Below are 11,315 nucleotides of genomic sequence, written 5' to 3' on the forward strand. Positions count from 1 at the left end.
AAAGAGGTCTGAGTAGCTCTGCAGAGCAGACTCTTAACGGGTATGTGGTCAACAGGCACAGCCCCCAGATCTCATGTGGTGCAGGGCTGTGCAACTAGCAAGCTGGTTTACTGCACCGAACCAACCTCCTGAACTCTGCATGGGAGGTGGGTTTGAAACTAAATAGAGCCATGATTCATGCTAGGCTATTACTGGTTCCCACAGTGACACTGCAGTCGCACAAATGAGGACAAATTACAGTATAAAGGGGATTCACTAACAGGGGACAGTACTGGACTGCAGATCCTGGTCTGTTACTGGCAGAGTGGGAGAAGCTCAGTCCGTTGCTGTATGTACAGAACAAACATGGAGCCTGTAGCGACTGATTACTAAACACAGCTGGTGTCACATGACGTTCACACACTGCGAAGGAGGAAAGAGATGGAGCAGTGTGTCTGTGTGTTTGTAGTGTAAGAGTTAAAAATCACAGGGGATGCTGGGATACAGGCACCTAGTTCCAATCCAAATGTGCGCTGCTGCTACGTGCATGGTTACCTAGTCGTCCGTTGTCCAGGTAGGGCTGGATCTCTTCTCCCAGACTCGACCCTTCAGCTGCTACAGACCTCAGCAGCTGACCACAACACACTGAGAGACAGACACATGAGACACTGGGCAGAAATATACAGGTGTCCAAAGTATTCAGATACTTTACTGGGTTGTACATTTCATTTTAAATGAATAAAATGTTCTTAACCTCAGCTTATAATTATCAAATCAGACATTCAGTCCATGATTTCTTGCATTGGAATCAGATAGAAAACATTGTTTAGGAAAAGTGTAAATTATTATTAAATCCGTATACCTGGCTCTGCCTCCAGCCACCTCCCCCTACTCAATGCTTAGACTCACACAGGAAGTTTTAAAATTCCACCAATCAAATCCCCCGTCCCCTCAAAACCACTGTGTGCACAAGGAGAACCGTGGTCAGTTAAAGCATGGACTTCCCATGCATATTATTTATTGCATTTGGTTGATATGTGATGGTTCTCGAAACCAGTGGCTGGTCTGACTAATGCCTTTGTTAGATTATATTAGATTCTGATGCATATTCCACCTGCAGTTTACTGAAATGCTTAGGTGCACTGATGATGTAAGTGAAGGTAACCATCAGTTTAGTTCGCTGTTGACATTCTGATTTGTAATAGTTTGATATGTCTCCATGTCTAGAACAAATTATCCCTCCCTCCCTCTGGCTCCACTGGATATAACTGGTCGGAAAGGCTTCCTTGGATCCTGTTTGAATGTGGACCCCACTGTGAACACCAGCACCTACCACACAGCTCTGTCATACATGATTCTGTTAAAGTGGAATTTTGCCTCAGAAACGTGAGAGTGCACCACCCAGTTAGCAGGAGGTCAGCAACACGATGGTCTTCAGGGGGTCCGTGGTCAGTCACAACACAAGAGGCATTCTTTGAGTTCCATCTTAAAAACTTGGATTTCACTGTGGATATTTTTCCAAAGTCTGTTTGTTATTGCAGGTGATGAAAAAAGAAAAGCAGTTAAAACTGAACCTGGTTCTTACTTTAATGACATTTGGTTACTTGTTTCACAGGCTGTGTTGGTGGGAGCTGTTAAAAACCTGTTCATACACAGTGATGGAGACCTGTTCACTTGGATTATTCAACAGCAACACAGAGAAGAGAATGGCAGTGCCACAGAGTGTGTGTGCATACCGTCCGCCATCTTGTATTTCTCTGACAGCAGCCTGGCCTGGTGACTCTTCCCTGAGCCAGGTGGTCCCAGCAGGAGGATTCTGGGAGTTCTGGCACGATGACGAGTCCGGACAAAAGCCAGCACTGAGACAACACACGCTGTCAGTCATGTTACAAATGTACAGGATCCATTAATAGACATAAGCAGTAACTGGCAGTCAGGTGTGAAAAAACCCTGCTGCTCCACACAGACCGACAGAGACAGAGGGACATCAGTGTGCACCAGGTGCCTCTGTGCATGTGCCCCGTTGGTTGATGTCAGAATCAAGTTTTACTGCCAAGTAAATCTGACATACAAGATGCAAACATTGCAAACATTTGTTTTGCTAATGTGGTGCAAACTGTTAAAAAAAAATCTAAGAAGACAGACATGACAATAACTCCATTTGAATATATACAAACTATAAGTTAAAGAGTCTGTACAATGTGAAAAGTATATATTTGCTAATGCTCACAACTGAACGTGTATTGTTGAATACACTGTCAGCGTGTGGTCAGGTGTTTCTGCGCCTCTATCCTGTCAGTAGATGCAGTGTGCGGTTGGGTGTTTGTGTGCCTGTACCCTGTCCGTAGACATCAGCATGTGGTTGGTCACCATTGATGATCTTCAGGATGTGTTGATAGGCTAAACTCAGTCCTGTGACCTCACAGCGATAACGCTGCAGTTCAGCCAATCGCTGCTTTTGTGGCGGGTCCTGCTCCTTCTCCAGACGCTGAGTGACGATGTCATCATCGGGCCAAATGAAGGTCTGATGGTACACGTCTACAAACAGGAAGTAAAGGCATGACACTGGGTATGTCCTGCTTCAGAGTGTGACTATTATCAGCAGAGGGAAGCAGCTATAGTGTTTAAAGGAGTATGCCACAAATTTCTGTCTGCCTACATTACCCACAATGCTACTGAATAGGGCTGTGTGATATGGCCAACAATGTCCTTTTTCATATTGATTGATATCAGTTACTATTGGTATATAGATTAATACCAATCATGAGCAAGACAGCACACAGTATTTGCTGGAGCTCCAGAGTACACACAGTGTGTACATATTCCCTAACAAGAAGATTACAGTTTTACAGTTTGTTTTTTAGTTTTCTAACCGATCTGTTTCATTAAGTGTTCGTCCAACATGGACTCAGCTGAGCTGAGCTGGACTCACCTCCCGTCAGTGGGTCGACCAGTTTGCCCCGACTCCTCTCCAACAGCACGTCATCAGGAGCCTCCAGCATCACTGGTGACACACACGTGCAGTATTTTGCATGCAGTACACAGTATGTATGAGCTGTGAGTGGATCTTATTTTTTGTTCTCACCAACATGTTCAGGGATGACTCCACCCTGCTGAAGACTCAGAGCCTGCAGACGAGTCTGAGGGATTCCCTCCAACACCCAGCCCTGTAACACACAGACGTTTTCACAGTATCAGTCAGGTTCTTGTGTGAGTCCAACATTTTGATTATTGTGAAACAGCTTAACAAACATGGGTCAGAGGGATTTTTGAGTGCTTAACAGTACCCTTACTTCCTCCTCAAGGACTCCTGGAAACTGCTCAGTGCCCCCTACAGCTCCCTCAAGAACCTTCAGAACAATCATGAGACATCACTCTGGACTTGTGGAACTGTGATGAGCATATTTTACTGGTTTCTAAAATTTGATGATTCGATTTACATTAGCTAACAGATTAATAAATAGATAATGAAAATAAAGCTCATATGGTGGAATAACTACAGATTTCTATGCCAGTTACTTTAAATAAAACAATGAGTACTGTGCAAATTAAGACAACAACACCATTAAAAATAATGAATACACTGCCCCTCGACGGCACCAGGCAACAGCAGTCTGTTATGAAAGGCCCATCTGAGCCGATACTGCACTCCATAAACAGTACAAAAGGCTGATCTGGGGCCTCTGGGGTCCTGGGCCCTGGGGCAGCTGCCTGCTTTGCCTGGGAATGATCCAGCTGAGGGACCTCCCCAGGGATCCTCAGAGTTCCCTTCAGGGCTGTTGGTGTTGCTGTCTGTATTTCTTGTGTTAACAGTGTAGAAAGTGTGTGAGCCTGTGACATCAGATCAGTGTGACCTGACCACTAAACTGAGACTGGAAAGTTCTTCATCGTTAACTGGGTTTCTTTGAGTAGATTTAAAGCTTTTTTGCATGACGTCAGTGTTTGCCATTTGTCAGGACATTTGTTAATCCGATTAGTTTTAATGCCTTAAGATAGTAAATCTGACTCAACATTTGTACAGGTTTTATTATCAGTTTGCTTGTTTGACTAATGACATGGTGTTACACATTTATTTGTTTTGTTCGTATCTGTTTATTTGTCAACACCATCATGTTGCCTGTTTTGGCCAGGACAGTCTTGAAAAGGAGTTTTTTATTCTCGATGAGGTTTTCCTGGTTAAATAAAAAATAATATGTGTCAGTGCTGAAGGGATCAGTGGGGCCGACAGCAGCTCTGTTCAGTCCTGTCTGACAGACATGAAGCCTGAAGTGTGTTTAATGCAGCGGTCTGCAGAGTGAGTCCCCCAGTGCTGCCTGCCAGGCTAAATAAAGACGGCTGACACCCAGACATATGTCTGACAGGCTGGATAAGTCTGTCTTCACTGACTGCTGACAGTTTTTTCTCAAACAGTGTAGAAGGATATAGTGTAAAGCATCATGTTATATATAATTCACTTGAGTCATTATCTTTTTATCTAGTGTATTTTACTTTTTTTATTTTCCATTTGTTAGATTTCATCTGGCATTTATGTACATTAGTCTCAAGTTGTTTTCAGTTTGCTGCTTTGCTTGATTATCAGTTTGTCACACATAAGGTACACAACAAATGAAGTTGGACTGATTAAATGATAAAATGGAAAAACACAAATAAAGTACAAGTACCTTAAAATGTCTGCATTGTTTTTGTACACTAGTTTTCAGTAGAAACAAGCAGCAACACTGACACATCATCCCCTTTTGAGCTGATTTCCTGAACTTGGGACCACACAGCTTCTTATTTTCAGCTCCAAAGCAACATGCACAGTGTGTTTGTGTCCGAGCCCAGTGCTCCCTCTCTGTTAGCTCTGGGTTTGGTCTCCACCGCCTCCTGAGGGAATGCTCTGAATGCTCCACTGTGCTCCCCAGCTGCTCTCTGACTGGCTCTGTCTGCTGATTGGTGCTGAGCAGGTCGTGGATGGCGGCTGTTTAGAGCGACTTCTCTGACAACAGCTGCTTCCTGCTGCAGCCCAGAACCAGAGCGGTGAGAGTAAAGCTGTGATCCCACACCAAACAATGTGACACCTGAGCTTTAAACACTGGCTTCACATTAGTGTTTAATACACTGGTCTTATAATAAACACCCCTGTATAGTCACTCAGTAGTCAGTTTATTAGGAACCCCTGTGTCATAGTCAGTCTGATCCAACTGACCTGCAGTAAATCCTCCTCCATGAAGAGATGATGATGTTCAGTCTGTGTCACAGAGGTGTCGGTTCACCTGTGTGGTCACTGTGGAGGCTGCAGGTGGTGCTGCTGTTCACCTAGACTGGGTTGTACGGAGACCTGGTTCTGGTGTCTAGCCTCATTGATATAAATGCAGTGGACAAAATAATGCAAACACTTGTTAGTATGTATTATGTAATGCAACACAGGACTTGTTGGAGGACTGTTGGATTAGACTGACTTAGATTTAGCTAGGTGTTCCTAATAAACTGGCTACTACATGTTTTGTTTGAAGGCCACGATATGCTAACCCCTGCACACAGGAACACAGCTCAGCCTCTCACACTAAGGTGCCATATTTGAAACATATTGAAGGTCTGAACACTGCTTGAGGTGTTTGTGGCAGAGGTATTCGCTCAGTAACTGACCAGCATGAACCTGCCAACAGAGTTCCATGCAGACCTCCCTCTTACATGTCATTAATTCAGGACAACGGGGGTCCTGATAGGAGCTGTCAGTCATCCTCCTCTCCACCATTCACAGCGACACACAGAAGATAAAAAACGCACACAGAGTCGGTCCCTGGAGTGTGTGTGATGAGTTTAGCCTGCAGCCAAAAACAGAAATTAGCAGATCAAAGTAGCTGCTAATCTCACACTCACACACACACACACACACAGAGACACACATGCACGCTAAACGTCAAAGCTAAACGCCGTCTTTTATTGTTTACTTGTCTATTCACTGCTTATCAGGAGAACTTGCACACTGAGAGCCACTGTGTGTCCAACACACCTGGCCAGTGAAGCTGGTTCTGGTTCTGATTGCTGAGAACACAGATGAAAACTAAGTTGTCAATGCCAAAACAAAAATACTTACAACAGCAAACGTGAGCAACAGCACCACAGCAGAAACAGTCACTGCGAGAGAGGCAGCAGCAGGGTCTCTGAATAGTATAACGTGTGCTATATAAATAACGCTGCTACTTTCTCACCACCGACCCCCTCCTAAAGAGGCTCGTACCACCTGACGGACACTAGAACCCTCTAATGGACCACTGAAACACCTAAAGGATCACTAGAACCTCTAAATAAGGTGTAGATGGATGAAACCCGTGTGGGTATTCTCCAGGTCTTCCCTTTACCTGTCAGCCGTCTGTATGTGTTTCTGTCTAACAGGAGAGCAGTTGGTGTGAAGAGGCCCGTTCAGAGGGCAGACGTTCAATCAGTCAGATAAGTGCAGCTGTGAGCTCCAGTTTGTGCTGTTGTTGTTGTGTGAATGTTTGTGACAGCAGCTTCTCCTGCTTTAATCCTCTTAAACCGACCAGAAAGCAGCTCTCGGTGTCCTGATGAACGCTGACAGGAAACAGGACGTGATGCTAATGAGAAGCAGCAGCGACGACGAGCCCAAGTGAAAATAACACGCGGGATGTGACAGCAGCAGGTCTGTTTGATCAGCTGGTCTCTGGGGAATCGCACCAACATGCTGCTCCGCCTGCTGGGAATCATAGTACGACACGGCAGCGACTGGAGCACCAATTCTTATCATCACAGCAGCACATCAGAGGGCAGACAGACGTCAGGTGACACTGAAGCAGAAACAGGCCTGTCCAGTCTGAGTAGGTGTTTATCAGACATCGAAACATGGTGCGGAGGTTTAGAACTCTGACACAGGATTTAAAGCCTTACATCATTGTGCTGGATGGCGCCATGTGTTTGTGGCGACGCCCCTGCTGAGCCAACACAGCTCTGACATTCTCAGATACTTCTGCACTAGGACACAGCATCATCTGTGCCTCCAGCCTTTCGACAACAGACTCCCTCGGCCAGGCCACCCAGTCAAGGTCAGGCCTGAGTCTCTGATCCCTCTGATCCAGAGCCAACTTTAGCAGCCTCATACGCTCTGGATGAGTCTCCATTTATTTCTGGCCTGCAGACATTTGTCCCACCGCCCATCCTGAGGGTGAGCTACAGTATCATGATGCTGAGGATGCGGGTTCTTTGACAAATTGATGTGTAGAGATTAGTGATGTGCAGACCGATCCTGATATTGATAATATTGATACTTCTGATCTTGTTCTATTCCCATGTTAAAAGATTGATATCTCAAATCAGTAGGCTAATATGGGGTAAATGTAGGCTATATGGCGCAGGAAGTTCGACCTGCCCCAGGAGCTGCTGATACAGTTCTACAGAGGAATCATCGAGTCTGTTCTCTGCACCTCCATCACTGTCTGGTTTGGCTCAGCAACCACACAGGACAAGTACAAACAATCTGTTTGAACTCCTCTCCCCTGGACGGCGTTACAGGTCACTGTGCACCAAGAAAACCAGGCACAGGGACAGTTTCTTCCCCCAGGCTGTCACTCTGATGAACACTTAACCAATGACAGTATGACTGGACAATAACCCTCAGTGCAATACCTGTAAATATACCTTGTACAGATTATACAAACTCATACAGGTCTCTAGTTTTAAGTACTCTGTTTTTATCCCTATTTATCTCATTACAACAAACATTCCTTTGTTGTCTGCATTGTTTACTGTCTGTTTATACTGCTTTTTCTGCATTGTTTGCCCTGGTTGTTGCTGTCAGTGTTGCTGTTAATACTGCTTATTTTGTTATATTACACAGCCTTATGCTGGTTTACTGTTTGCACATTGAGAGCCGATGTACCTGAGTCAAATTCCTCGTGTGTCCGTCACACCTGGCCAATAAAGCTGATTCTGATACTGATATATTTGATCTTCAACAGGGGACACAGTAGACAGTAACTGCTACCACCAGGACAGTCTAAATAATACCAGGCTGAGAGGAACTGTGTCTGCTTCTGTCCATCATCATCACATTTGAATCCTGTCGGTGTGTTAGCTGCCGAGACCCAGAATAAGAAGAACCTGTAGTTTGGAGTCTCGCGTTAACAAAGCAGATGTCATGCAGTTTCTGGGTGCAGAGGCATAAACAACAACCAAGATGGCATGCAAAGGCTCCCTGCATGTGTGGGGTATGGCTGTAGTCCCACCACCAACAGCGTGGCACCATATGTCGTTAATACAAGCAAGCCCTTATACATTCACCTTAAGGTAGGACTTTATTAAAGTTTTATTAAAGCTCCTCTTCTCCATCGGTCTCTGTTGCCTGGACCCATCTCTTTGCACAGTGTCTGTGATACCAGTCAGATTTTTACTTGGTAGCAGATCAGAAAGAAAACAAGTGGTACCACACATCGCTACAAATGAACCTCTTGGGCGACCAGCACGACCTTTCTAAAGTACCTTTAGGACTTTCTCACAAAGCCTGCTACAGGAGCACCAACCATGAAGCAGCTGATGCAGCACACTGTCCTACCTAGTCCAGGCGATGAAGCTGCTCAGTCCTGTCCTGAAGGTCACTACCACTTGTACCACAGCCTCAGGTGGTACAGGTCTCCATTCAGGGACGTCTACTCCCTTAAGCTTCTATATATGCAGCTGTGGGTCTTTGGAGTCCAAGTGGTTTGACTACAGCTGTACTGTCTGATGTGGTACTGATGAACAGACTCACCCTATTGAAGCAGTCAGCCTCATTCAGCCTCTGTTGAACCAGTTTGAGCAGTAGCTTATCAGGAAACTCCTGAACACACAAACACAACAGCAAAGGGTCACATGATGCCCACTGCCCATCACAGTCCCCATCTCTGCTCCGTATTTTCCTGGCCCAGTTACCGTACCTTCTGGTTCTTTCTCTGGACTGTCAATCCCCATTGTTCCCCAGCTGCCCCAGATGTTCCCTCAGCCTCTGCCTGCACACTGTTACCCATCACACCTGTCTCTGACTCACACTGTAGCCTAAGCCTGTTTACCTCCCTGGATTTATTCCTCTGGTTGGGCTGTTTCCATGCCTCTGACCTCTGACCCTTGCTCTGACTCTCATTTTGCCTCTGATTCTCCCTGCTCAGTTTCCTCTGGCTGGGCTGAAGGTAAGCCTCTGTTACCCTGTGCTTAGAATAAATTGGCTAGCTGCCTAGTGTGTTGTGCATTTGCTGTCTCTTTATTAGAAACGTTGACAGCGACCCAAATAGACGTTCCCCTTGTGTCACACACATTGTAACAGGTGACTCTGTATTATCACGGTGTGAACCAATCGGTCCAGTAAGCATGACCCAGCCCTGACTGAGAGAGGAACACACAGTCAAACACAGCATCACAATCGGACAAATCTGTTATTAAAGCGCCCTGAACATGTGCAGTGTGTGTGCTTGTACCTGCTGGGTGTGTGTGTGATGGTTCTGCAGTAAACTGTCTATGGTCACATGAACAGCCTTCAGCTCAGCACTCAGCTTTTTGGCCTGAAGGATGACAACAACACCACCACAGAAGAAGAGCTGATGAGATGAACTGTGTGCTCATTCCCTGCTCACTGCTGGAATACTGTATTTCACAGAATAGCTCATGGGTTTTCTGGGACTGAACCAACCACAGAACCAGAGCTAATGACAAACCCTTGTCAAATTATGACATTTTTCTGAGCCAGACTTTGCAAATCTAACTTGTGTTTTTTATGTTTTATCCTGCTACAATATAACAGGTCACATTCCTCATGTATGCTCCCACCAATAAGTCTCAGCTGTCCCCGTCATCTCATTTTAGTCTTGTCCCAACCTCCTTTACATTACAGGTTCTGCACTTCCTTATGTGTTGTTGTTTTACACATAAATGTTCAGTTTTGAAGCAGCAAAACAAAAATATTCAAAACCCATTTGCTGAATGTTGGGTTTATCTTTTGGAACTCACCACGGTGCGTTTCCCAGCAGCAGGAGGGCCGAGCAGCAGGACCCTGGGAACTGACAGACATAAACAGACAGGGAATCAGAACTGTTACCATGAATGAAATGTGATGTGTAGAACATGCTGCAGGAGGCTCCAGGCTGCTCACTGTGCTGCAGAGACACAGCGCCCCCTAGAGGCTCAGCATCCATGGTTTAGTTTGAGGCTTCATCACTGGAGGTTCTGTCAGTGTCAGGCTGTCTGCTCACTGCTCCTTACAGCAACGCTAGAATCACGTGTTGTTGACATAGTTGGAACTCATAACAATGAGATATTTTGTTACATAAAAAGTTAAAACCTTACTTTGTTTCTGTGCCGAACAAAATAAAAACTATAATCAGTACATTTTAGATAAACAACTTAAACTGAGTTGATAAGGGATTCAACAGGATTCGGATTCAATAAGCACCTTCAGAATTCAGGTGTGCTGACTTACTGTCTACACTGCTCCTCTGCAGCCAGCTGATCAGGTAGGAGATGGGATCATCAGGCTGATCAATCACCAGGCTGGACACCATGCTCTGAAACACACACACACTGTTGCACATGGGATCTGCAGCTGATATGTTTAAACAGGGAAAACCTGCAGAATGGTCCTCTACCTGCACCAGGTGGAAGATGTTGTGTTTGTCAGAGTAAATGGAGATCTGAGGAGGAATCCTCAGAGGTTTCACTGTCTCATCCATCTGGAGGAGGAGGAGGATGAAGTCTGAGGCTCTCAATGGAGATTCTTTTCCTGAGGACCATGAAGGCACCACATTTAGAACCCCCATCAAAAAAAGTATCTTGCTCAAGGGCACTTTGACATGTGGACTGGAGAAGCTGGGAATCGACCGCCAACATTGTGACTAAGGGACGACCCGCTCTACCTCCTGATCCACAGCCTCCCCCTAAGGGCAAATATTTCGGTATTTCCGATAGAGGTCAGAAACCTGAGTTTGAAACAACAGTCTGGTCCTGGTCTGAGCACAGCAGTTTTCATGTAGACCCCTGACAAAATATGTGTCAACCCAGATTGTGTGGAGTGGCTGAGGTCATTTCTACTTGGATACTGTTGGTTTTAGAAGCTTGGTGACAGTTTATACGTTTCAGTTAGGAACTTAAGTATAGCGGATATGTTAAAGGGCAGTTCCAGTATCTCTGGACTCACTATATTTACTATTTATTGTAGATTTGGTCTGCGATGGATTGGCGACCTGTCCAGGGTGTACCCCGCCTTCGCCCGATTGCCGGCCGGGATTGATTCTTGCTGCCACTCTTCTGTCACACAACACTCCTGACACCTTTCTCCACCCACCCCAACCTGCCTGCACTCGCCTCTTCACCTCTTT

General features: G+C 45.5%; 1 protein-coding gene across 1 annotated transcript in view; it reads right to left on the reverse strand.

The window, feature by feature from the left end:
• The window catches only part of ak8 (adenylate kinase 8), a 20,063-nt gene that overhangs the window by 4,594 nt on the left and 4,154 nt on the right, over nucleotides 1-11,315 (reverse strand). The window contains exons 2-11 of the mRNA XM_020595322.1: nucleotides 10,587-10,720; nucleotides 10,421-10,505; nucleotides 9,952-10,001; nucleotides 9,393-9,506; nucleotides 8,723-8,908; nucleotides 3,065-3,146; nucleotides 2,912-2,983; nucleotides 2,317-2,517; nucleotides 1,716-1,838; nucleotides 535-624 (exon numbers count right to left, since the gene is read on the reverse strand). Of these exons, the coding sequence (XP_020450978.1) occupies nucleotides 535-624; nucleotides 1,716-1,838; nucleotides 2,317-2,517; nucleotides 2,912-2,983; nucleotides 3,065-3,146; nucleotides 8,723-8,908; nucleotides 9,393-9,506; nucleotides 9,952-10,001; nucleotides 10,421-10,505; nucleotides 10,587-10,720 (1,137 nt within the window). The remainder of the gene's footprint in view (nucleotides 1-534; nucleotides 625-1,715; nucleotides 1,839-2,316; nucleotides 2,518-2,911; nucleotides 2,984-3,064; nucleotides 3,147-8,722; nucleotides 8,909-9,392; nucleotides 9,507-9,951; nucleotides 10,002-10,420; nucleotides 10,506-10,586; nucleotides 10,721-11,315) is intronic.

Source organism: Monopterus albus, unplaced genomic scaffold, assembly GCF_001952655.1.
Source record: "Monopterus albus unplaced genomic scaffold, M_albus_1.0 scaffold26.1, whole genome shotgun sequence".
Taxonomy (NCBI): domain Eukaryota; kingdom Metazoa; phylum Chordata; class Actinopteri; order Synbranchiformes; family Synbranchidae; genus Monopterus; species Monopterus albus.